The sequence below is a fragment of the Cygnus olor genome, chromosome 1, assembly GCF_009769625.2.
Source record: "Cygnus olor isolate bCygOlo1 chromosome 1, bCygOlo1.pri.v2, whole genome shotgun sequence".
In the NCBI taxonomy this organism is placed as follows: domain Eukaryota; kingdom Metazoa; phylum Chordata; class Aves; order Anseriformes; family Anatidae; genus Cygnus; species Cygnus olor.
In genome coordinates, this window is record NC_049169.1 from 95,403,923 (window position 1) to 95,431,774 (window position 27,852).

Here is a 27,852-nt window from a genome sequence, read left to right on the forward strand (position 1 = left end):
CCGTATGTCTTTGTAATGAGCAAGGAAGATTATTCTTTTAATGAAACTAGAGGACAAATGACTAGCCATTGCGAAGAAAAGAAACCCAGGGAAAATGACCAGAGGCCCGTCAGAGTGAGTGCAAGTCCCACTTAGTCCCAAGGAGCACTTCACCCTTGGAGAGTTTGAACCAACAGGCAGAATCTGTTTGGCAGAATCTGTTTTGGGTATTTGGAGAGGGCAGGCAAGGGCTGGACAATTGAAATGTATTGTTTTCACAGACCTTGTGCGGTGTCACTTAACATCAGAAGTAATTTGCAGGATCCCAGGATGGTTGAGGTGGGAAGGGACCCTCTGGTCCAACTCCTGCTCTAGCAGAGATACCTGGAGCAGGCTGCCCTGGGCAGAGTCCAAAATTCATTTCATTTTTGAGTGAAGTCTCAGACGCCAGTACCACAAACCTCCAAGCATCTGGCCCCAACACGCAGTACTGCTGATGTTCAGACTTAACAACAATCACACCGTGATCCTCTGGAGAAAAAACAAACGCACAAAGACGCCTGCCACGTTCTTTTGTCTTTTTTTTTTTTTAATTATTCCTTCATATTCAAACTTCACAAACAGTGTGAACTTGTACAATACCTCAGAAAGTGAAACTTACAAAAAAAGTGCTGGTAACATTAAAAAAAAAAACAAAAACAAACATCATTCTTAGCAACATCAATTACTCTTCCACACAAAACAGAAACCTTGTAAAATTTATTTCCGTATTTTTTAAGGCGTAATACTTCCGTATAAAGTATATGCAAGAGATAAAACTTCACAGTATTCCAAAATGTCACAATAATTAATAATATTAGTATAATGAAGCGCTACAGTTAATTTTCTTTTTTATTTTTTTCCTGTTTTAAATAACAAATACAAGTCACAGGTAAATATACGTGAGAAAAATACGAGGCTAATATTAAATGGCAGGTAAGGATACTCTCACTGTAAGAAAAAACTGGCAGGATGTGTGTATTTATTCTATTTTTAAAGCACTTGATAGAAAAGGCGTATGCAAGGTTTTTTTTTTTTAACAATTTCTATTTGCTTGTTTTTGATAACTGACATACCATTTACAGAGTATAATGAGAGAAAAAAAAGGAACTTAACCCCTCAAAACTGTTGACCTGCTCTTCACATCGTCACAAACCATGTTTCTCGAGAGATGTCTGTATAGCGGTGCGCGTGCGTGGGTGTGCAGATGGGCAGGCGTGCAACAACGCAAGCGACCGTGGCAGCACGCGGCGGTCCGGGCACAGACCCGGCTCCTCCTGGAGCTCTCCGGGGCCGGATCCATGGGTCTCTATTCGGGCAAGGCCATCGGTGTAAAGACCCTGGGATTCAGCCCTGGGTGCCGTTTCCCATTCGCTTGGCTCTGGCTGCTGGGAGTTTCTTTGTCCCCAGGATGAAAGCGCCCCATTTTGTTACACACATACACGAGTGTGTGGTTGTTTTTTTTTTCCCCCCTCTTACCCCTTCTGCGAAACAGAGCGAATGAAACCGAGCAATTTCCTCCTGGTTCCCAGCCGAAGCCACGGGAATGGGAAGGTGCCCTCGCCCCCGCGCTTGCGTGTAGGCTGACAGCCAGCCGCTCAGCCAACGGGCAACAAAAAGACAGCAGATAGCATTAACACATCAGTAAGGTGCTCAAAGAAAAAAAGGTGGCTCCCACTCCTGGAATGGGAAGCCACGTAAGGTGCTTCAAAAAGTTTTTCTTTTTTTTTCTTTTTTTTTTTTTTTTCAGTTTCAGACATTTTAAAAAAAGGACTGATTGAGCATGTGGTACGTGAGAGCAAGGCCGAGAGTTTTGAGACTTCTGACATCCTCCATAAACAAGAGCTTCTTCAGGGCAGGATGTATTTCATTTCGTTTGCTTTTTTCTTTTGCGGGTGGATCAGTTTAGATGCAATTCTTTTTTTCCCATATAAACAAAACAAAAAAACCATAACAAAACAACCCAATGTGAGAATTAGTGTTAAAGTCAAACCGCGTTATTGGGCTGAGTTTTTGTTTTTGTTTTGTTGGTTTTGCCCATTCACTCAGTTAGCACCGTTCCTTTTTATTCCTGTTACAACCCAATTCCTTCTGTAATTATTGAACATACAGAAAGGACCAAGTAGTTGCTTTTATTTTTTGTGATCTGTTTCAAGAGCCCAACCGTTAATTCCTCTGCTGCTGCTGTGTTTGTGTAGCATCTGGTTTCATGAGCTTAAGGAGAAAAGTTAGTCTGCTGATATTTAAGGTTGACGTGTGTGTTCGTATGCATACACATTGTTCTATACATACACACTGCATGGAGTACATTTTAACTGGAGATAAAGTGAACTGGGTTCAAACACATATGCACTAGCTTCCCCTATGTATTTGAAACAGTCTGGAGCTTTGATTTGATTTTTTTTTTTTTAAAGTGCATTTAAAGCAAAACAACTGGCATTCACATACCCCGTGGAAAACACTGTAGCGGTGGAAAGCTTGACTATGCTAAACTCCTTGGACTCAACAACGCCAAAAGCAAATGGGGCAGTGACAGGCCTCAGTGTAGGCAGCTATTCTTGGGCAGCACCATTGGCAAGGAGGGAAGGCAGGAGGCGGTGGAAGGGAAATTGCTTTAGAGCTTGAATATTTGAGCGGTTTTCAGTTCTGACGTCGCTGTGTCATTCCCAATACAGCTCCCATTACGATGATTACTGACCTCTGTTTTATGCGTCTGACTCTCCCTAGTTCTGGCTTTCATCGATACTTTCATGTGTGTGTCCCCCAAGTGCCAGCATCTATTAGGAATAAGGCACTGTTGAATTTACAGTTTTACAAAAGATGCAAAATAATCCAACCCTAACAATCCCGACTGCCCACTACTCTCCTCCCTCTCCCTCCTATTTTTTTTTTTTTTGGAAATATTGCATGTGATGTAGTTTTTAGTCTACATGTATAGAGTGTCAAAAATAGGCCTTGGACAAATATCTGAAGTCCATCATCAGCACCAAAGGTTGCTAGGAATACGCCCTTCCTCTGTGTATACCTGCACACCATTAATGGGGAGGGGGAGATAAACCCATCGTTCCCCGGCTGCTCCTCCCCGTCTCTAGAGCCTAACCTACAGAATAGATTTCCAGTCCCCTATCCACAGCATTTTCATTTATTATCTCTTTATGGAAGTGCAAAGGGGACTTTGCATTCCCACCACCCAGGCGTGTGCAGCTTTTACAGGTGGATTTGTTCAGGGTGACCTGGAAAACCCGCGTGTCAGGAGAACAGCACAGGTAGACGTTCACCCTGCCGAGTGGGCACTATTTGGGGGCTGCTTTAGCACTGATTCTTAAAATCAGAAAAGCCCTGCAGTGCTGCTGGCCTCCTCCGGGGGGTCAGGGACACCGACCGTGCCACGGGCAAGTCCACAGAGAGGACGAGGGGCAGGCTGGCTGCAGATCTTTTGTCCTGTACACTGCAGGCTGCTCTCCAGTAGCCAAAGCGCTATTTTCTCTCCATGGCTTTGACCCGGGAATAAGCCATTTCCGGTAATTGGGTGGGGTTTATTGGCCCTAAAAATGCCACAGTCAGCCCATCGTAATATGCATTTGCTGTGGCAGCTGGCATAACCTTCTCCTGCTAAAACACTGAAAATGAGCCGTCAACTACTTTTCCTGAGCCAGGATCCCACTGGCTCCTCTCACCTTTTACCAAAGGCTAGGGCTGCCTCGTAAAGCAGAGAATATAGAGAAAGTAAGAAAAGCAAGCAGACAGTAGGGATTATAGCAAAGAAAGCATGAGACCAGACAGTCTAGCATTTAAGTGCTCGGCTGGTCAGTTTACCCACCATCCTTAAAATGGACTGAGATTTAAGGAGTCTGAACTGGTACGGACTGGGTTTTAGAAGTGACACAAACCTTGGGCAGGAATTGAGTTGCCTTTTTTTTTTTTTTTTCTTTTAGTGGTTTAAAAGTCATCTCGATAAGGCCACAAACTGCATTTGTCTCATCAGCGTAACTGCTTGCAAATGACATGAAATTCCAACAGAGTGCTTTGCTCAGCCGGATAGGAATCGCGGAGAAAGAGCCATCCCATGCCCCTGGGGACTGATGGTAAGGAGAGAGGGCCATCTGAGGAGGTGGTGGTGGAGGGTGTCTCCTTGGAAGACTTGCTACGTGTGGAAAGGGGAAGGAGCTGAAAAACTGTCTCTCCACTCCCCTTCCCCTCACCACCACCTCAGTGTTTTGCCGGACGCCTGTAGACAAGTAGCACTCCTAAACAGCCTCCTCCTGCCTCTCTCGCACGTCTAAGTTGGGGAAGGGGAGGAGGTCGGTATAATTACAAAAGGGGAAAAAGAAGGCACATGATTTACTCAGTCCTGACTGACCCACATTTCGAAAGCAAGGGCAGTTTAGGTTGGAGGGCAAAAGAAGTGCTCAGCAGAGCGGATGCACACTGAGAAGAATCTCAGGGCAAAGGAAGAGGAGAATAACAAAGGAAAGGCAGGAGAAATGAAGGCCACATTCAGCTTTCTGTCTGCTTGACAGTCTCAAGATTTGGCTGCATTATTGTCCAGGAAGGAAAAGAGTCTGGTTGGTCTAGTATGTAGCCCAGTTACATATCTCCAGTTTTGTTATGGCTGTTGGTGTCTTCCCCCTTTCCCTTTTCTCTGGTCCAACGAATGCCTGAAGCTTGCTTCTCCAATCGTTTTTAAGCTTGTTCCTCAAAACTGAGAGCACCACACACCTCTTGGTCACCTCCAGTCTCTACTTCTCCTCAGGTCAACAGCCAGCGATCGCACTGAGCAGTGCTCCCTACTGTTCGTGCCCACTGGTGGCGTGCCAAAAGAGCTCGCTTGGCACATGAAAAGGCAGAACTACCTCAAGGTTTTGGTTGGGTTAGTGAGGCAGTCCCAAAAGCCTCTGGCCTGATAATGGGCATGCCAGGGGAGCTGTTGACTGAGAAACTGGGATGTCATTTACAGAGGTCCTTATGAGCATCGCGGCTTTCAGTCACTTAGCCCCTTGCACATTGCCACGTCTACATACCACAAGTTTTCTTTCTCCACCACCATTGAGTGCAAGCCCTTGCGTTCCTGTGGTAGATGGGAGAAGAAGTAGAGCTGACGGAGCAGGTTGGGATTCCAAAACACTGTTTTGTTTTTCCCCCCAAGTTTCTGCCTCAAAAATGCATTCAGTTTCTCTTTTACTTCTCCCCCTCCCACTTTTCGCCCCAAATTTGCTCAGGAAATCGTGAGACAGAGTAATGAGAAGTAGGATCACCAACAGCTCTATGAAGACACAGGGTGGTAAAATGCTTCCACACAAACTCACAGTCCAGTGTTTGTGACATTTCATAAATAACTTTTTTTTTTTAAAAAAAGAATAACACAAGAACAATCCCTTTACTTACTCATCTGAAACAAAATAACAGCAGTGGCTACAAACTTCTTCTTGTAACAATTACAAAAAAACTCCCAACAATACAATCCCCCAACTTTTAACACGCGCCTTGAATGGTTTTTTTTTATTTTTTATTTTAAACCTCAAAACTGCAGCATATCCTTAAGGGCAAACTTTTCAATTAGTTTTTTCTTTCTTTTCTTTTTTTTTTTTTAAATAATGTGTTCACCAAAAAGAAAAAAAATTCCACAAAACAGTCTTGTACCAAGAAAATGCATTCAAAAATAGAAAATACTACACAACAAAAATATGTACCCTTCCTTTCCAAAAGAGTCTTCACAAAAATGTAGAAAAATGCCAACCATTTTTTTCCTTTCCTGAACACTTAACTTTCAACCTAGGGCACAATTATTATTGACTTATAATGTCTGTTTTTGCATAAAATATGGAAGATACAAACCAACTATCAGGACTGTGAAGTTACAAACAACAACACATTATTCTCCCCACCCCACATTCCCTCCTTAGAAAACAAAACAGCGAAAGCCAATGTTTCAACACTGACTGAAAGCCGTCAGGCTAGGAAAAACCATCAGCTGATATGGGAATTCAAAGATGCTGGCATAACAGGAAAATCATCTGCCTTTTAAAATGCGTGCTCTTTGCATTTATCTCAACACATGCATCTGTCCCGCTGTACTCAGGTGAGCAGGCACTAGGGGGGCAGGACACTGCCAACACAGAAAGAGACGGGAAGGATTTGGGGGCAACGAGCCCCAGATTTTTTTTTGTGTGTGTGTGTCTGTGGCATTTACTCGCAAAAGAACCGTAGCCATTTTGAAAGACAGAGAGGATGTTTCCATATGCCTTAAAAGTGCAAGGGCCATTTCTGGGTTATAGTAGTTAAATACGCAGAAGTTTTACTACGCTTAATAGTCAAGTCCATTTTCTGGCAAAGGCAGGCTCTTCAACCAGAGTTAGATCGGATCAGTTCGCGGCTGGGAGTGGGTAACAGCTGAAAGCTGGTAGGCAAAAGGCGTCATGCAAAGGTGCATCCAGAACTGATTTATTCAGTGGGAAAGTGTTTTGCCTACCTCAAACAACGTTCGATGGGTATTATGCGATTAACACAGCCAAAAGACCAGCCATTTCCACATCAATAAAATCTAGCAGTGGGGACTTAGGTACTACAGGGAAGGCAGCTGTATCTTGCATGCATGTGGCTAAATCCATCCTTTGTGTACCTCTTTTGACTTCATTGCAATTACATCTGCTTGCACCAGGGATGAATTTTGCCCCATGTGGTTCTGGATTTTATGACTGTTGGCCATTTAGGAGCCCAGCCCTGCAAAACACTGCGCTTAAATACTCCAGGTAGCAGAGCTAGGATCAAAGAGGCTTCTCTCTTCCTTTGTTTGAGATTGAATGTTTTCTTTCTAGCATATCTGATAGAAGATGCTTCCACAATAAGGAAGAAGAGAGGAGCTTTTTCTTAGCCTTTTCCACTGCGTGGCTGTGTGTTTTCCATTTTTTTTTCAAATGGCAAAATGTGTTTGTGTTTACTTCCAGTGCATTTTTTTTCTCAAAAATTCAAAACAAAAAGGAAACATTATTTATCCCATCCTTCAAAAGGAAAACAAAAACAAAACAGATTGATAAAGTACAATACAATAAAATCAGGCATTATAAAAGACAACATGATGTGCAACAGCAATACCAAAGAAACAAAAATAAAATATATATATATATTAGGATACAAGGATGAATGAGCCAACAAAGCTATCTATCCCCACTACTGGATGATTGGTAAGCATTGGTTAAGAAATAGGTAAGGCTATTCTGAGATTTCTAACTTAACACAGTTAACCACTGCTTCTCTTACACCTTTGCTTCCTAAATTTTTCACCTTTCACTCACTGGTCTTTTACGTCTTGAAACTGATTTTTTTCCTTTTCATATTTTTTGGTCTACAGTAGAATTACATGTTAATAATAACAGCAAAACAACACCCAAGCTCATTGTGAGAGTAAGTTGGTGCCACATCCATGATACAGAAGAGAGAAAACAGACAACAGAACAACTGCAATCAGTTTTTCACACACAAAGCATATTCAAGGGCAATAGCACGGTTGATCAAAACAAGTTTTGGGGGGCAAGCAGCAGAAGCTGTAGGCCTGGAACTACACCAGCAACCAGAGCCCGGTCTCTTGCCTTTATGGGTGTCCTGAGGGACAACAGTAGCTCAATTTGCCATGTGGCTTTGCCATTCTTGTCACCTGGAGCAACAGCTGACCGGCCACCTACTCACCACTAATTGCACTCCTGGTTTGATGGAAAACCAAAAGGAAAAGGAAAGGTGAAAGGCTCCTAGCTAGGGCCAAGGCTATGTCTTGGTCACCTTGGCTGACTTGGCAAACCACCAGCCAGTGTGAAACTGGGATCAATCAATCATCACCTGGCTGGCAGGCCATTTGGAAGTAGTCTAGAAGCAAATTCAGACTGCCTAAGGTAATGTGACAGATTGCTTAGCCTTCTCCATCAGGGAAACCGTGATGAACTCTAACAGGATAGTCTGGGATCATTCTGCTAGCATAAATTCTCTAAGTTCAGCAGGGATGAGAAAGCATACATTCTCTATTGCTACAGAATTGCCTTTGTAAATGTCAGCATCACCAGCCACCAGAAATGTGTTCCCTACAAACACAGCCATAGCACTGTGACTGTCCATCACGGTTCCTGGCATCTCCTTTTTTTTTCTCCACTGGAACTTCTGAAACAACATTCTCTTCAATGGTAAGCTATACAGTTACGGTAGAGTTGAAAACATCACTAGCATCTTATTGAACTATAACTACGCCACACAGTCCCAGCAAATACTCAAGCTGATCCTCAGTAGTGCTTGTCAACATCTAGGAAAGGAACATACAGAAAGAAGATGATCAAACAGTAAAGGGAAGTTCTGGTTTGGATCTAGCCCACTGGCCAAAGTGATTTTCATTCAAGAGAAAAGGTGCAACAACGAAGCAGGATGTCAAATGGAGGAGAATTATGGAAGTTAGTATTTCTCCATCTGGAGAAAAAAATAGGGCATTAAGTTATGCGGCATCTCTAATCAGCAACATATGTTTGGCTTCTTAAATAAACCTCAAGTTATCCTTGGTTTCTCAGTCAAGCACTGTCCACACAGGGCTTTAGTACCATGCTGAAAAAATTGAGTTTGTGCTATATTTAAATGCAGTTCCAGTCAAACTAGTTTCAAACTGACCATGTAAAAAGGAACAACCTATTTAAGAGCCATTTAAAACTCTACAATCGCACTTACGTCCAGGAACTGATCTGGCTGAGCACTGTAACCGAGCGGGAACAGAGGCTGGAATGTGGCTTTCTGAAATGGTTTGGTTCTTCTCTACATGGGCTAGACCGCTTTTGTTGAAACTGAGTCAGCTGGAATCAGGTTTAAACAGGCAGAATTCAAACCCCATTTGGGAGCATGGCTCAAAGCCCTCTTTTCCAGGTTTGCAGTACTTTTTAAAAACTAGTGCAAATGGCATCTTATCACAGCATTGCAAGCATGCAGTGTTCCTCTCCTTGTCCAAATACGGCTGACAGCGGGTCACACCACAAGGGAGGAATATGCAGCAATCAGTCAGCCAGAACAGCTCAAACTACAGAAGTTCTTTATTTCACCACAGCAGGAAAGGCACTCTGGACACAGCAGGCTCAGTAAACCCTCAGCTTCACTTTTTTCTGGAGCAGTCCACTACTCCTCTTTGACAATGCAAATCTACTCTGACAGTAGCAATATATGCAGCTGCCTTAAATGACAAAACAAAACAAAACTCACCTAAACAAAAATGGGGAATATTGGCTCATAACCCAAATTAACTTCAGTAGACAGACTTGATTTCCTCCCATATCATGACTCCGTAGCCGTCACTACTCTTACAGAAGCAAATGCCACTTAAACTAAATGTGCTCTCCTGCCACTGTATTATGCTGGCTCTCAAACGAACTGTGCTTTTGTTGGGCATCCACTGCCTCAGTACTGGAAGATGGCCTTCCAGTGGTATTCATCTTACAGGAGTCCTGCAGGTGGCTCAGAAAGAGACTGCCCTGCCTGCTCTCATGGGAAGAGCCATTCAGTAGTTCACCTAACACTACCTCAGGGGGATATATCCAGTTCTTCTCTTCCAGTACTTCCAAGCCACGATGGATGAAATGTAACTAAGAGTGGAAATCTCAGTTTCCCAGACAGCATGTCCTTATCTCCAAAGTCTCTTTTGGTTCCAGATCCTCTTCTCCTCTAGTTGTTCATACTTTTCTCAAATGAGGCAGTCCAACAGAGCGACCAGCAAAACCAGCTTTGCACTGTGCAGATCTGCATAAGGTCTGTACCACTGCCCATTCCTTCGTACTAATGGAGCCAAAAGGTCTTAGCTTCAGGCCTCAGGAGAAATTCAGGGTGTGAATAGGCCTCTGAACACCCAATTACTGTAGGCTTTCCTTAGGAATTGGAATCTCCCCCCTTATGCTCGTGAAACCTCCGTGCACATCAGACAGGTGGTCCCTATACTGCAGACCCAAAGCAGATGCACTCCTGTGTTACACTCTTCTCCTAGCTGCTACACAGAGCATTCTTCATGATTCTAATCTGCCTTCTGGCAGAAGTTGGAACTATAGTCTTACTGAAGAGATTCAACACAACTTTTGATAGTTTTTAGACCACAAAGAACTACAGCAGAGATGGACCTTGCTGCAAATTACTGTTGTTTTCTTTTTTTCTCATATTATGCTTGTTACAGAGTCAATGATCAAGGTATAGGCCAACATGCATCATGACTGTAAATACTTTCCAGCTTAGGATTCTGTTTGGTTCCAGCCAAAAGCCTTTGTAATGCTTGACTATCTCTTTGAGGAGAGAAATCAGACTGAAGATCTAAAAATGCCGGAGAGCATCTTTGCCCAAGCAGGAATATTCTTTATTGTACTGAATTCCACATCGCCCTTCCTTGTCCACATCCCTCCTGCTCCCTCTGCCCCCAAAGGCTTGACTGGAACATTTTCAATCGAGTGTTCAGAATGACTGTTTATTGCACCGTCCCCATAACAGCCTTTGAAAGAAGTGCTTTATTTATTTATTTATTTTCAGTGACCTTCCCCTTTGGTAAGCCTGCTTTGTGGCTTCACTTCTTGAGCTGAGAGATCATGCTTACACCCAAGGGATACTGATTACAGTCAAACATCTCTGAGGAGATCCGATCTGACAAGGCAGGTTTTGAGCAGATTTTGAACTAGGAATTGGTATCTTCATGTTGAAGCCTTACTCTGATTTTGTGCTAAGCAGTTCTCTTAACGCTCTCACAGCCGCAAAGAACACTCTCTAGGAAAAGTGGGGAAAAGATCTGTAGCACCCTGAAACCTGTGATGCCTCTTCTGTTTCCATTATAGTGCTTTTGTTACTTTATTATTATTATTATTATTATTTTACAGAAGCTATCCAATACAGCTATCTCAGTGTCTGACTAGTTGCTTAAAGTAAAGGTAACCTCAGTTCTCTTCCAACCTGGTCAAGTTTAAGATACATCCTGTTTTCTGTGCCCATCCTTTTCTCTTCTCCCTTCCTGCTTAATTGGCCCCTTCCAATCCCACCACATGTAAATACATTTCAGTAGTGCAATGCAGTGCAGTGCAGTCATACTTAGTGCAAAAATAAAAAGCCTTATCCAGACCAAAAAAGCACAAACTCCCTCCCCACCCCACCCAGTCCCCAAGAAATCAGCTTTCAGTAAAAGTACACGAATGCCCCAAAACGAGGGGGGATTTGCAGTCTCCCAGCCACACTTTCACATGCCTTATTTTCTCTCCTCCTCCTGCTCAATGTAGAGATCTCGTTAGTAGACAGGACATTTATTGAAAACTTAATAAGCTGAACAACTGAAAATGGAAAGGAGACAAGTCATTGTCTGGGGGCTGCAGAAAGAAGAGAGAACTAAATGGATACAGCAAAAAAGGTCAGTAGTGGTTTTACACAAACTTGTCAGATGCGAACTTTGCAAGGGTACACCTTGCAAAGGGCATGTGTAAGTGTGGATAAAAAACCTAAAAAGCTTCCCTGTTCCCAATATACAGTCCTTATTTTAACAGTGCCCAAGCTAAGGTTCTGTAGTGCAATCAACTCTTCAACATGGCAGCTCTCTGTGCCACCCTAAAACAAATGGACAGATCAACACTAACTTCAGTTTTCTCCCTCTCACACAGAGACACACGTGTGTGGACAACTCCCTCCCTCACCCTTCAAATACACAAGCAATATATATAAAGGATTTTTTTTTCATAGCCCTTCTAGGACTATGGTGGGAAAAGCAGGAATTTTAATGACAGGCATATAAGCTCTTACGTACCTAAAAATGAAAACACATAAGACAAACAAAATAAAGCTTGCTAGTAACAAAGGCAAGTAGGTTACTGAATCCCAATCAGCCCATACCTCCCCATGTCAATTGATCTGTTTTAACAAAATAAAACATCTGCCGGGGCTTGCCACTCATTAAGATATCACTTGGGAAAACACAATAAAGGCCTTGGGATACTCACTGGTTTGGAGATTAAGTTCAGTATGGACAGCCACAAGAGCTTCCATCTAACCCTCATAACAATGAGAAAGGACTGTGGGGAACCACTAAAATTGTGTAAGAGGCCACAACAGGGACAGAGGAGCAAGAAAGGGAAATGTATAGAAAGAGGAACACATTAGGGCAATTCCGCTGCTGCTATATGAACCTCTCTGCAATTGCATGGTACATAGAGTATATTGCATGATGCTTCATCTAGGTCTAAGCATATGCTTCCTCATGCCTTCTCTCTTTTCTCCTATTCCCGATCCTTTGTTGAAGACTGCAGCCAACCAAGAATGTAAACAAAAGCAAATACCAACAAATAAACCAAAGAATATATGAGAAACAGGTTCCTCCTTTTTCTTTGTCTTGCAAAGGTAGAACTGTGCCCTCGACTCCAGACACACAGATACACTCTGTTTCATTCTAGTGCAGAAAAGATTAACAGGCTTTCAAATGCACAGAAATAAGGAAGGAGCCTAAGAGAAGGAATCTAAATAAGGGTGCAGGGACCCTGAATATCCACCTCCAAACTAGAAAAATGCCAGCCCATAAGGACTTTTGCTGTTTGTCTTTAGCAATGAGCCTACCATAAAAAATAGAGACTGTAATCGAATTGCTAGGCATGGCAAGGGGCCAGCATCTAAACACACTCTGTCTGGGTGCATAGCTACAGCAGTGTGTCCCATGTCAAAGCATACACAAGACACAAAACTGATAAAGCTTTCTAGCTTTTCTGTAAAGTCTGTGAATATCAATTTTGCCTCTCTTCTCTAATCATCAGCAATGAATTTTCTTGCTGTTCAGCTGGCTGTACTTTGAGGGTATTCAATCTGCTTGCTGAAATGCTAAACTCATGCCAGACTACATGGTTTCCAATCCATTCTCCTGCATATATGATGCACTAGCATGTTTTTGTTTTTTTTTTAAAAAAAAGTCTAAAGAAAAGCTTGATGTATACTCTGAATTTGGGGTTATATAATCAGATGTTACAAAGAAGCAATTTTATTTTACCCACATGATTACAGAAAAGGTATGGCTAGAGAGCTTCTGGGTAAAGTAGTCAGAAACCTAGAATCAAATAACTCCAAATATCACTGCTGCAATGACACTGGGTCATAGCTGTCATTTACTCCCCAAATGCTTTTACATTGTTTTGGTAATAGAAAAGTGGTGTAGCAAGTCTGTAAATTAGGGAAAAGCAATTGCTGTGTTTCATATACGTATACACTAGCTGTTGTGGCTCACTATTTAATTACTGAAGATAAATACGCTACTATTTACCTCTCTCTGGACAAAAAGAGTCCCATGTGTTGTTCAGTGGGAAGCAGCCTTCTGAATTTTTAAGACTCCCAGCAAAAAGGAGAGACCATTTAATCACAGAACCCTTAACACAAGTAAAATCTGTCCAGTGGAATGAAATCAAATCTTAGGTCAGTTTTACGAAGGATAAAAATTTTGGGCAGAAACATGCTAAATTAGCGGGAGCAGTCCTGTGACATCTTAATGGATGTATATGAAACTAGTTCTTAGGTCTATGACTTTCTGTAGGACTACATATGCTTTCCCTGTCTGAGAAGATGCACTGAAGTCAACAAAAGATTACGAGTCACACCTGGAGAATTTAGCCCAGTGAGTATTGGTCCGATCAGTTTTCAGGATTAAGCATAGACCTCACTGGTGCTGACAAGAAAGGCTATTCAGTACATCCCTCCTGAGCTGAGCAGCCTATTTATCTTATGTTTGGCAACAAAAGCTGATTATGGGTGGAACTTAGGGGAAACCACCAATTTTCTGCTTCATTTCCTTGTAAGAATTTCTTTGAATCTGAACTTTGGAGCAAGGATCCAGGGGACTGAATGCTCAGCATATGTGGAGCTGGGAATAAATCAAAGATTTAAAAGATTCATCAGAATTTCACAGCAGTCTGACCTACATCCCGTCATTACGACAAAGGAAACAGGGCACCCCAAAAGACAAGGAAACTTGTTGAAGATGCTTGCGAACAAGTTTAGTTCTGACACCAATAACTGAAAGATTGACATCTCTTCCCTCAATAAATAGGAACTATACCTTTCTAAAAACTAAAGGTAGTCATACTTGAAAAAGAAAGAGCAGCAGCAGATGCTGAAGATTCAGTCTTTTCCTCTAAGTGGTGTGGGTAATGAGCAAGTCTCTTGCATGGAGTTCAAACACTCCTCTTTCCTGGGAGCCCCCCAGTCTTTGGTGCAAGCACCCCCAAGGTGGGGGGACTCTCCTCTTGTTCAACCTCGCAGTGAAGAGCTTTAAAATCCCTTTCTGTCCCTGCACAGTAGCACAGAGCAACGTGCTCTTAGTACAAGGTTCTCCCTCTCGTGGTGACAGTGTTACCTACTTCAAATGTTGTGTTCCTCAAAAGCCGTACAAAACAGAAAAGAAGTGCAAAAGGGAGCTGAATACAAATGCTGTCAACTACAGAAACATGAGACCATGGCTTGCATTAGCCCAGGAGGTCTGCTCGGTCAACGAGGAGATGGAAAACAAAAGAAATAATGAAAACCATATACTAGAATAAAGCTAATACTTGGACAGGGCCTTCCCTTGATGTTTATATCATTCAAGGAAAGTCTCCAATGCAAGATTCTATAAAACTGCAAAGCCAGTATCACTTTCTGTTTTCTGTCTCCTCAGAAAAGCAGAAAATATGCACATATGAAATGAGTTTCTTAGAACAACACAATTCTCAAGACTAGTGTATCTTCAGAGAATGAAAAAGAAAGGATACATGTTCAAAAAAGCAAGATTTCTGGATTCACAAATGACTGACTGTCCTTTATGTTAAAGGTATGTTAAAATAGTGTTCACCAGCCGATTATTTTGTTAGTTTCACTTTCCCTTAGGCAATTGTATCTGTACACACTGCATTCTAAAAGTACAATCTCTAGTGTGGATAATCTACCTGTTTGGTACCATCCTGTTTGTAAAACCACTTCTTAGCCTAAAAATATAAACTGTAAACTGTATAAGATGCAAAATGAACTGAGGTGCTTAAAAAAAGCATTAGGAAAAATAAAAGGCAACAAGGAAGTTAAATCAAGAAACATATTAACTAGTAATTATCCTAAATGAATTACTGAACCTTACAAAGGATTAGCAGGGGAAGCGTGGAATGGGTATGCAGCCATTTAAATGAGCAGGCATTCTCAGGGAAGTGAGAACACTCTCTACTAAAATATGTATGATTTAGCACTCAAAGGAAAAGGCAAAGACCATGGTCAGAAATTGTGGACCACTGAATCAGCACTCTGTTGCAGCAGCTAACTGGAATTAATCTGGGAAATGGCATCTTTTTGGCTTAAAGGCTGAAAAATCATCCTTTATGTAATAGGGCAAATTAGTAGTCTCTTCCTTCCCTCAGAAATGGATATACAGAGAATAAAGACAAGCCAGACTTAGAAATCACTGCTGGAAGACTGTGACTTTTAAACTGCAAGTAGAAAGAACAAAATGTTGTGGTAGTGGCCTCCACGTAAGTGCAAATGGCAGATGACAGGAGTCTGTAGGAAATGCCAGCACTTGATGATTCCCACGCTTGAAGTTCTCATTTTATTATCCCAAGAGGTGGAATAATTAACTCTTTCCCTCTCTTCCCACTCCGAAATCACTTTTAAGTTTACTGATTTGCAGTGATACGGATTTACTCATTCTCAATGAAAGCACAGTTTGTAATTGATGTGACCATCTCTTATTTCTTCCAGTCTTTACAGTTAGAAGAAATGAGATACAATGAATACCTCCTCCACAACCCTCATCCACTTGATTTTGCACATTGTCATTTAGGAGTGATATGTTATTGACCAAAGGAATGAAGGTCAGCTGAGATGTACCTGAATCAGAAAAGCAACCATACATTCCCAAGCTTTCATAAGTCTGGACTCGTACAAAGTTTTGATGTGGACTCACTGCCTGGGCAATCTGTTACAAGATGAGAACATGGAAAGAACACCCCAAGCCACAAGGTCTGGGCATCCATCAGCTTCCTCTGGGCTCTTTGGACCTAGATGTTTACATATCCCTAGTGACATTTTTTTCAGTAGCTCTTTGTTGACAATGAAATCCTAATGGGTCTGACTCAAAGTTCAGAACCAACTGGAAGATGATAAAGGCAACACTCACCTTGGAAAACTTTTGAACTGAAACTCTGACTTACGGAAGTTTGCTGTCATTTGAAAAAGGGAGGATCAAGTGGATAAGGAAAGATCTAATTGTGATATTAATAGTGGTGGATAGAGGTTTTTTGTATCCAATTCCTGTCAAAATCCACTGGCCACATTCAGAATGACTGTAAAAAAGAATAATATATATTCTTCTAAGTGCAGGGAAGAATTTTAGGAAATCTTAAGACTTTGAAGAAACAGATCTTGGAAAGAGTGAAAGATCTCTTGCGGCATCTTTCTCCAAGGCTAGTAGTAATGGAAGAGGAAAGTCTGACATACACTTTTACAAATGAAACAACAGGACATCTTTGAGGAGAGCTAATAGATAATCTTAATTGTTTTGACTTATTGTTCTTCTGATATGAAAGGGATAGCACGGAACAATATCTAACTTTTTGTAGAGCCTAATACTGTTTTACCTTTTCTTAAAAAAAATTACTTTCCTACATCTCGCTACATAGAAATTTTTAAAAAGCCTGAAAAAATACTTGTAAAGACAATAAAGAAGCCAATAATATGAAAAAGCACACTAGAGCTGTAATAATGATTGTTAAATGCTTCAAATAGCTGCAGCAGTTGATTGGGTTGTGAATGATACATGTGAAAAATAATTCCTCTATGATCATAGGCAGATGCAAAAGTTAAATGATTATACTATGTATATATATTGATATAGAATTGCTATATATATTGTGTACTGTATGTTCTAGCTTTCAGAAATACTGTATTGTAGTGTACTGTACTTAACTAAGCAGATCTAAATAGCAACTTGTCATTTTCCACAAAGTCACTAGTACTGTTAACAAAAACCAAAAAGTCTATTTTCTCCAGTAAAAGAAATACGTACTGTTACAGTCACAGACATTTTGACTATAGAGAGACAATGTACATTAAACCAAAGAAAAACCCCAAACCAAAATAAAAACCTCACCCCAAAATCAACCAGCCAAAATTGTTGCATTTATCGTCTTACTCAAAAGGGGAAGGGAAATGCCACCAATATAAGAAGAGGAATAACATTTACTCAACTTTGTATGAGAGAAAATGAAAGGAAAAAATAAAATAAAATCATCAATTACCCTTTCTGTGACGACGACAAAAGAACTCCAGAGTGAAAAGAATAAAAAGCTACTTCAGGGCCAACACGATACCAAAATAGGCAGCTGTAGCTAAACATACTGATTCATCCCGCTAACGAAATGAGAGCAAAATGAGTTCCAGAAATCCCGCAGTTTTCGTGGATTACATGCTGAATGCTCTCACCAACCAATGCCTTCCTCTCCTGACAATCTACCAGTCTTCTAGACACACTAAAGATGTTCCTGAAAGGATTTTGGCAAAGACCACGGGAGAGAAAGTTAATTGTTAGCGACTGCACATTCTGCCTACATTGTTTTTACTACTTGTAAAGATATTCATAGCCAACATATTGCAGAGTACATGAGGTGGGGAAAGAGCTGTTTGATAGGGCTCTGGATACAAGAGATTATTTTAGAGCCTGTACGTATCAATACACTGCGTTGCTAACTGTTTAATGACTTGGTAATTTTTTACTGTCCTTTTTAAGGGGAGCAAAGAGGCAAGTTGGATTACATTGTTTGCATTTGATTCCCCTGTCAGGTGAACATGATGAAATTCAGTGGAAATGAGTGACTGAACTCAAGAGTATAGCTTGAGAGCTGTCAGTCCCCTGGATGTCCCTTCTGCTGGTGAAGCCTGCTGAGCAGCACTGTTTTATGTATGTTGTGGCTGAAAGACCATGCAAGGCTCTGAGAGGCACTCACAAAAACACGCTGGACCAGGTCTGGGAGTCAAGTTTTGAATGAGGGTAAATGTTTTGTTTGGGCAAACGTTCAGTTAAGGGCATTTGGCCAACCAGATGTGTTTGGTGAATATATGTGTACACGCATACTGTTAAAGTAGCGTGCTACAGGTTCGTGCCAATGCTCCACAGTTCATGTTGTAACCCTTGTTTTATTTAAACCCTTCCCTGATCCATGTGTGTCTCCATACCCAATTAGGAATCTGTAAAGCCAGAGCTAGCTAGCTAGCTACCTACACATGCACACATACACATACGTACTCACATCTGTCGGCATGCGCACACACACAGAGGCCATATAATTTAGTTTTGTTTGAAGATCCCATAGATACCATCAGACTGTGTGACAAATGAGAACCGAAGAAAAGACTTCATTGGTGAGTGAGAAGAGAAAAGCTGTGATGTATTTCAGGGCACTTTTGTGACTGTAGTCCTGCTTCCTGAATGTGATGCTCCTCTCTAGTCAAACAGAATATACTGGGGGTATTTTTAGGGGTCTTTATAAGTGTCAGAAAAGAACGGGGTAATATCCAGGTGGCAAAAAGGAGTGAAATGACATAGGTGCCTAGTTATATGTATAGACCTCAGAAACATACCTGTCTGTTTTTTAAGAACAGGACATTGCAGAATCGGACAGCTGTGCACAACAGTGCGTGTCTAACCAAGCTCTGCACTTTCCTCAAGTGTTGTGTGACTGCTGAACGTGGCAAAAATCACCAAGTCAAATGCACAAAGTGTGCAGTTCTGCCAGGAAAACACCTAAAGCAGTAAATACATTGCTACATTGGTACCAGTTTTTCCAGCAGGGTAAGTCCCAGTGGGGACCTTATGAAAGCATATGGGCTACTGCTGTACCTGAGCCCAACCTGACAGATTATTTACTAGAGATGCTTGGGGTGTGGTTGCACGACTGGGTGTGAAACTTCACAAGGAGAGCTCAAGTCTGCAATGAAGAGTGGAAACATGAATACACCTATGGGCTGAAGTGGACAGTTCTCACACATGATGGGCTATTGGTGCTTCTTCAGTTTTCTTAAAGTAAATCATGGGAAAACAATCAAAGTGCCTACATTTATTTCCAGTGATGTGCACACAATCCCAAAAGTACCACTACAGATTGCACAGATAGAAATTAAGAACGGGATTTGCAAACGGAAAACAGCTTTTCACTGGATTTCTCTCACATGAATTTATTTTACTGGCATGGGTGAGGCTGGAGTCAGTAGTCAAATCACACAGCCTTACCCTCATAATATTAATTTGGTTTAGAAACAGGATTTATCCTTCAGTATTTCACAGGGAGCTAATGCCAACCAACCCAATATAAAGGAGATCACTTTGGAAGAAGACCAAACCTGCAGCTGTAACAGAAGGTAAGAAACAGCTGAGAAGCAATGTAAAGAGACCACTATGTGTCACTAATATTTCTTTACTCCTCCCCTACCCCTTCAAACAGGAAAACACAATATAATGCATTTTGAATGAAAGGAATGTTTTAGATGAAACTTTGCTACAGATACAAAACATAAGTACACTCCATACTGCTCAGATGCATGTGTTTTAAGGCAGCAATTGTATTTGAGGCTGAAGTGTATTCATTTCCAAAAGAAGTATTTCACTGCTTTTTACTTTTTAAAAAAGTTAGGGACAAATGTGTAAATTGGAGGGGTTAAAGTCCAAGTTAACAGAGTGTTTGGAAAACCTTCCTGGCCTGCTTACCTCAGTTACTCTCCTTTTTTTTTTTCTTCCTATTTCAACTTACTTGCTGCATGTATTGCAGAGTTCTGCTCAATGGTCTGCAGAGGTCACAAGAACTACTGACAGTCAAGCATTTGTTACGCTAAATATTCCTGGGGGAAACATTAAGAGTTTTCCTTGGGCATTTGTGCTTGTGCACAAAATCTCAGTTCACTGACTGCAGGGAAAGGACATCTGTTAGTGAAGTAGACTTAACTCAGGCAGTGGAAACTGTGACCATGAGATACTATCAGAAGATTCATGTAACACTAGCAAAGTTCTGTGTATCTTGAGTCAGTGTCTTGTTATTATTTTAAAAGTTTTTATAGATAATTCTAGGGGAAACAGGCATTTAAAAAAACATGACTAATTCTTTGCCTGACATGACTTTATTAGAATTATGGTTAGGATGCATTTGATTCCTTGTATTTTATAACAAACCTAGAAAAATCTTTATTGGAATTACCAACTGCAACATGAAGAGCAACTTAAAGCATATTACACATCCAGGTTACTGATTTACCTTATTTACAGTAGATGAGTCAACTCTGCTTCTCCTATACTTGGACTCTTGTAATGTCTGGGGATGAAGCACTGCTGCTGAGGCTTAAGTGCAAAAAGAAACAAGCACCATTCCTAAATAAATCATGAAAAAGAAATCTATTTATATTTAACTTTGTATTTTTTTTCCACTGAAAATATAAATATTAAACCAAAATTATCTAACACTATCCTAGTAATGATAAACTTAAACTCAGAGAGGCAGCATGTCCAGGTATCCACAGACGTACGGGGAAATAATTCTTTCGTTCACCACAAATTTTGCACTTGTGTAACTCCACTGTTTTCATCTAAGCTACTCCTGATCCAGTAGGAGGGGGATTAGGAATAGAAACATTAAATGCATAACATTTTCTCTGTTCCTAGAGGCACTGATCTAGTTGATTAGTTATCAGCATTGGGAATAATTAGGTGGATTTATACTATTACCTAACACAGCTTTTTTCTTATTTACATTTTTTCTCAGAAAAATTAAACAAAGATTCTCCTTTGCATTTTACAATAGGTCTATGAGTGAAGCATTTCTGTTCTGAGATAGCAGCATCTCTGTCAGTGTCACACTTGTGGATCCTATTTGTCTGTTCTACACTAAGGAAAACAGAACACAACTTTTTGCTTTGTCTGAATTAGAGTATATGCATATTCTTCAAACTATTTCATCCTAATTTTTCTCCAAATTTCCCACCTTAGCCATCTGTCAAAATACGGGGACTCCTTTGCTCCTGCTGAGATGAACTGGATCGCTCTAAAGGAAGTTAACTGAAACCTTATGTACTACTTCTAGCAGGACAAACAAGAAGGTTAACTGCAGTATAACTGACTTTGCATGGCCAGAGCAAGCCGCTGATGGACATGAATCGAGCATCATGCCACCTTCTGATACTTAACTGTCTTATTGGACATGTCATAGACATTTGGTCTCTACCCCTCTGCAAGTCTTTCCCACCTCACTTTTTTTTTTTTTTTTTTTTTTTTTTGGTCAGGGGCACTCAAATACTGGGAAGGGTTTTCATTCCATTTATAAACTCAGGACTCCATTTATAAACTCATTCATATCAGACTCCATTTATAAACTCAGATTTAACGCATTAGCTGTAGATTCTCTGCTAAATCTTTTTGCAGCAGAGTTGTGATCACTTAGGGGCTAAATCCTACTGAGTTACAAGCCTCTTGGGATCTGAGGAGGCTCAGAACCTCTCAGAGCCAAGTTCTCATCACGTTACACCTCCTTCAGGAATTTTCACAGCCAGTGTACCAACAAATCTGGGAATGTGAAATGTAGCTATTTAGATTTAGGCAGACGAGATGCTGTTTCAGTTAGGCTACCTGCTGATTCATTTCTGTCAGGTTTATTTCAATAGCTCAGAGGAGCTGGATACTGAGTTGAAAGGGCTGGATTACGAAGGTCTAGTTTTCCTTGACAGAACAGTCACCAGGTACTAAATTGATATTATACTTCTTTTTGAGTAGCAAGTCATCTTGAGCAGTGAGAGCTGTAAGATTACCTTCACGTAAAACTGTCTAAAAGGTCACAGGCATAAGCATACTGGAGGTCTGGTTATGTTTGAAATGGTTTGGGTGTTTCTGGTTTTGGATTGGATTCAACGCTCCCACAAAGAGTATGTTTTGTGCCCTCAACTTATGGGATTTGTTTTCTCTACTAAGAAAGCCAGGACATGCTGGTATAACATTAAAGGCAAGAGATTTGTTCCTCCACCATGTTAATGATGCAGAATTAATCGACTAGCTCAAGGTTCACTGAAATCAGTCAGTTTGGAGTGAGTAAGAGTTGAGGAGGCTCATGGTATGTGGGTTATTACTCAACTCTTCTTTGGATGAAAAAGAAATCAGAAGAAGAAAAATGGGTATCACTTGGCCTCTTTGATCTTAGAGCAAAGGGAAATCTTATTCTCTTAGAGAGTGAATTAAATGATACTTTTCCCTGTTAGCTTACCGTGAATTTGGGCTAATTTTGAAAGTATCTGACAGCATGGGCCAGACATAGGCCTAGTGGGAGCAAGACAGTTGTTGAGAAAGTGTCCCCAGAGCAGCTCCTACAGAACAGCTCTATCTCCCTTACGAGAGACTATTACTACGTGTTTTACGAGAGGAGTGACCAGCTCAAAATGCTCATATTAAAATTTCTAAAGACTAGTGTACTTTCTAGTACTAGAAAGTAACTAGTACCTGTTACTTTCCCATTATGTCATTATGTACAAGTTGTACTTTCTGTGCCTCTGGAAGAGATCTTGTAGGAGAACCTCATTTGTGCACACACACACACGACACACACACACACACACACATTCGCTTGCTGTTCTCTCCTTCCTGACCAGCAGCCACTAACGTTGTGGTCCTGCATTCCTTGTGGATTCAGATTTCCCAAAGAGAGGCAGACTGCAGGGGAATGGGCAAGAGAAGACAAATTTTGGTCCTCTGATTTATACTTCCATGTAATACAAGAACAAGGGTGCTTCAATGAACAGCAACAAATTTAACCAGAAAATGAATCATTTCTACAAGGCTGTAATTAAATTGAGGAACTCACTTCCATAGGATAGCATTGGGGCCACCTAGCAATTAATAAGCTAGATCTTTGTAGGATAATGAGAATTATCTGCCACAACATATAATTTTTATATGGGATAAAAAGTTAAGGCCATCAATTATTATGTCTTCAGGTTATAAGCAGATACATATCTCATAGGGATTATAATAAATCTTCTCTCTTAGGCTTACTACTTTGTAATTATCCAACACGGGTCTTTAATCTTCCTCCCAATCATCTGTACCTTGCCACAGACTCAGAGACCGAACACTGGGTGAGGTGGACCACAGGGTGGGTCTGCTCTGACCACTCCTACCTTTTCAATTGACTTCACCAGCCTCAGCAGCAGTAAGAGAAGGCACTCTCATTTAACCTAAGGCTTCCTAATTGCACTTTTGCCTTGTAGAGAGGCTTTGATTTGTATGCTTGAATCTGTGCCCCACTTAATGCCCTTTTCCATTGCCAAAGCAATATAAAGAGAGCTTTAGGGAAAGGGAGAATCGGGCTCAAGGAATGCAGGATATTGCATGCTCCATCAGAGGGACGTGTGGCACTGTCCACTCCTTCTCATCTACCTCGTCTTACCTGGTGTTTTGAAGGAAACCCTTTAAGCATACTGACATGAGTGCACTCAAACACTGTCAACAGCAGTTTAGAGATCATTGGGACTACCAGTGTACTACAGGTATTCTTTCTAGTAAGGAATATAGTAGCAATGCATGAAGCTTGAAAATACCTGTAACATTCAGCTATTGTAGGTGTTTCCACACAGGAAATAAATATTTCTACAGACAGGAGGAAGCCTTATTAAAGAGAATTTGATGTTTTAAAAGATAAAGGGGTCTATGAGTGAGCTCCTAAGTTCATAGAAGGGCACTTAAAAAATGTAAGTGATCTGATGAGCACTTTCAGCTACATTTACAAGCACGCTGCAAGTTGCTCCATGTTTTACAAAATCTAGCCACTAATTTTTGAGCCTGGAAGTTTGATAAAATCGGGTTGTATTTCAGGCATGTATTTGTGAAGACCTTGACCTAAACTGTCCAAGTGATTTAGAACTCAGTTTATATGCCTTAGCTTTACTTTAAGGAGTTTACTTTTTAAATAGTACCTTTCATTCATTCAGAACTGATTTTTAATTCACTTAAACACCAGTATTTGGATTTTGGTGGATGTAAACCCTGATTCTTATTTCCTGTGTACTGGAATCTCTTCTGGTATCAGAACCATATTCCAGAATATGCTACATTTTGACTGTGGTTGACCAAATTTAACAATGACAAATTAAAACAGCTTTTCCCCAGACCTCAGATGGCAAATGAACAGCTACAAATTTTTAAGCTGGGTAAAATTCATTAATTCCTCATATGGGAGAACACCAAACTTTTCAACACTAAAGATCTCAGAAAAAAAACTTTTCCCCAGAGAAGCATCTTCAAATCCTTTTGTATAGCTTCACATTCCCCACTCTCCTCCCCATCCCTGTCTCTAGAACATGTATTTTCTGTACAGATTTAGTGTTTCTTCGCACAGCAGATACTAGTTCTCCCTCTCTGTGTCTTAGGCTTAGTCTTTTCACTTCTTGGTTTACATGCCAGCATTTATTTTACCAGTGCAGTTATAAAAACAATATTCTTTAACTAGCTTGTGCTCCTCCTCTAGCCCAGCCAAACTAATGTGGATTCTTTGTGAAAATCCTTGAACTACCCGAAGAAACTGGCGACAAAAAAAGACATTACCACACAAAAGGCTCATTCATTCTGGCACTTGCCTCAAAGTCTCTTTATGTTGTCTAGTGCAAGTGAGAATTGGGCCTTGGACATTTAGGATCTGCTGAACAATACCTTGCAGGTTACAGAAAGATTCTAAGAGTGAAGTATCTGTCAGGGTTTTTTTTGCCCATAGTAAATCAGTAATGGAACGGGCCTAGAATGTAGCAACGAGGTTACCTGTGCTGAATCACAGAAATCTGATACAGAAGCTGCAGGTGGAAAGAACACACAACATTTTATGTGCAGACCTATCGAGTCAATATTTAGAAGGTTGTCCAGCATCAAAGAATATCTCATGTGAAATGCTCAGTGTTCACAAGCAAAGTTTTGTAAACTTAAGAAAGCTTAATTTAAATATAGACACGAGTAAAAGCTAAACTAGCCATTTTTTTTTCTTTTTGCATATTTTTGTTAGGTGCTTCTTCTCTGCCTAAAAAATAAAGTCCAGAGTGCAGCTGGTGCAAATCCTAGCTATGGATTTCAAGCAAGACAAAGACAGTGTCAGACACTGAACCAACTGAACTAAGGACCCATGTACTTTGGGAGTTGGCTGTGGGGGAAAATTCTCACACAGATACACAGAAGACAACTAGGGAGAACACCAGCCCAAACACAATAAAACAAAATACAAAACACCAACATGTATATGCAGATCAGGAATCAATCTGTCACACCGATCCTACATTCCTTGCATAGCTTTGCATATGCAGAGAATGCGGGATGTGGCCCTTAAGTTAGACATTTTTGCAAATGAAGAAGGGAAGATTATTTGCAATGGTAACCTTTTAAGTTATTTTGGCATCAGCACAAATTACCAGGGGCAGGATCAGATTCCCACAAAAATATGGAAGCTCTCTAGAGAGCAAGGCAGGGATGAGACAACAATACAGCAGATTACTTCTTGTCCAGTGACCAAAAAGAAGGGAAATCCTAGTTATTACACACTTCCAAAACTTTCATTACATTTTCAAAAACAAAGAAAGAAAAGAAAAAGACTACAAACTCTATCAGCCTCAAAAACAAGGGAACGTTGCAAGAAACTATCTTTCTCAGAAGGAACCTCCCTTCAGCAGAAATAAATTCTGAGATGGAACCAAAACCAGAAACAACAGAACCTTGGTAAGAGCCAAAAGAGAACCACGTAATTCAAAAACAAAGTAGCAGTTCAACCCACACTGCAGGACGCACAAACTCTAATAGATAATCCCACAGATGACTTCACAGAGCCCCTCATCGACCCAGGTAATTCTTGATTCCATTAGAAACGAGAGAGAGAGTGAAAAAAATAATACTTGAAAAGAAAATTAAGAAACATCCTTCCTCTTTTTTAAAATAAAAATCAAGATCATCTCCCCTCCCCCCCTCTATCTGGAAGCAGGTTAGCTAACCTTAACAGTCTCAATTTAAAATAAAATATATATTTATATATATATTCATATATATAATAAAAGAGAAGATATTAGTGGCAGTGTACGCAAAACAAAAAAGAAAACAAAGAAAAATTACTTTTAACAATCTCACTTTTTTTGTTTTTTTTTACACAAATACTGTTGTAAATATATTAAAAAAATCAGCATTCTATCTGGTAAACGTCACTTTTGCCCCTCTATAAAATTTTGAATTAAAAAAGTCCCAAGAACTCTTTTTTTAATTATTCCCCTCCCCACCCGCCCTCTATTCCTCTTTCTTCCACAAGAATAAATCCTGATGCATTTTTTTTTTGCAAAGATTGTGGGAACTAACCCTTCTCTTGTACCTAGATCCATAGGTTGCAACCTCTGATATCTTTGATTTTCCTCTGTGTTTCTCTTTGCCTTCTGTGAAAGTCCCTCTTGATTGTGCTGAGGCCCTGGGCTCAGCGAAGACACTGAATAAATTACAAAAAGCCACCGTTGCTCGTTGTCTGAATCTTCTTGGTTTCTGCTGTAAGGTGGTGGTGGTATGGGAAAAGCAGCGGGGAGGGTGAGCCAAAGAGCGTGGGATGGAGCAGAATCCAGGTGAGGAACCTCTGATTCTTTTTTCCTCATCCTGCAGGGACTCCACACTATCCAAGCCACACTGCCTTGCACTCCCCTCAGCCCTTTCGTGTGTTTGTGGATGCATGTGTGTGAGAAAGCAGACACGTGGTGGAAACCAGCAGGGCCTTGTTTCCTCTGGTTGCTGCTCAACCAGAAGCAAAATATTCCACAGTTCTAACTGGATACTGTGAAGTCCAAAAGCGGTCAGCATTGTGAATTATGTCCATTGAAACACTGCGAGCGGTGTACTTATAACGACAGTAGGCCTTGTAGATTTTGTAATATATTTTGTTTTGTTTCTTTTTTTTTGTAGTGCTCTTCACAAGTGAGAAAAAAGAAAATTTTTTGTTTTTATTTTTTTCTGTCTGTTTTTTGATTTTTTATGTTTTTTTTTGTTTGTGTTTTTTTTTGTGTTTTTTTGTTTTTGTTTTTGTAGTAAAGAAGGGTTGTATTTAGAGGCCAGTAGCTAGAGATCCAACCAGTGGAGCTCATGAAGCACTACCTGGCCTTAAGGCCACCATCCGAGGGAGGTTGGGAAAATTATTATTCACCCAGCCTCCGGAAATGTAATGTACCAGCAGGCAAAAAACAGTTCTTCATGTAGTACAAAAACAACAAAACGAAATGAACCCAAAAAAAGGAGGAAAATAAAGGTAAAAATGAAACAAAAATCATTTCTTAAATTCTAGTGCCATAGCTTTTTTTGTTGTTTCTATTTTTTTTGTTCATAACAAAGAGAGAGATTCTACTTATCCGTCTGACACATGCATCCTCATGTGGTCGTTGAAATGCTCGATTTGGTCAAACTTAGCTGGACAGACAGAGCAGACGTATGTGGTCCCCTCTGTGCAGGCCACCACCCCAGCAGGGACAGCCCTGGCGCCGGTGCCGGTGGCTCCAGGCGTGCCGTTGGTGGCACTGTGCAGAGCCACATGCCTCTCCAGCAGGGTCTTGTGGGAGAACTTCTTCTTGCAGATGTAGCACTCGTAGGACTTCTCCCCGCGGTGGAGGCGCATGTGCACGTTAAGGGAGCTCTTCTGGGTGAAGCGCTTGTTGCAGATACTGCACTGGTACGCCCTCACGCCAGTGTGCGTCACCATGTGTTTGATTAAGTAATCCTTTAAAGAGAAGGAGCGCCAACAGATGCTGCATTGGTGGGGTTTCTCACCTGCCCATTGCCAAAGACAGAGA

The 27,852-nt window shown here is 40.9% G+C and overlaps 1 protein-coding gene across 31 annotated transcripts in view; it reads right to left on the reverse strand.

Moving 5' to 3' along the window:
* Positions 1-1,496: 1,496 nt before the first annotated feature.
* Positions 1,497-27,852, reverse strand: part of ZBTB20 (zinc finger and BTB domain containing 20) — a 478,527-nt gene continuing 452,171 nt past the window's right edge. For all 31 annotated transcript variants that reach the window (XM_040570873.1, XM_040570925.1, XM_040570916.1 and 28 more), the window contains one exon: positions 1,497-27,829. In XM_040570873.1, the coding sequence (XP_040426807.1) occupies positions 27,411-27,829 (419 nt within the window). In that variant the 3' untranslated portion in view covers positions 1,497-27,410. The remainder of the gene's footprint in view (positions 27,830-27,852) is intronic.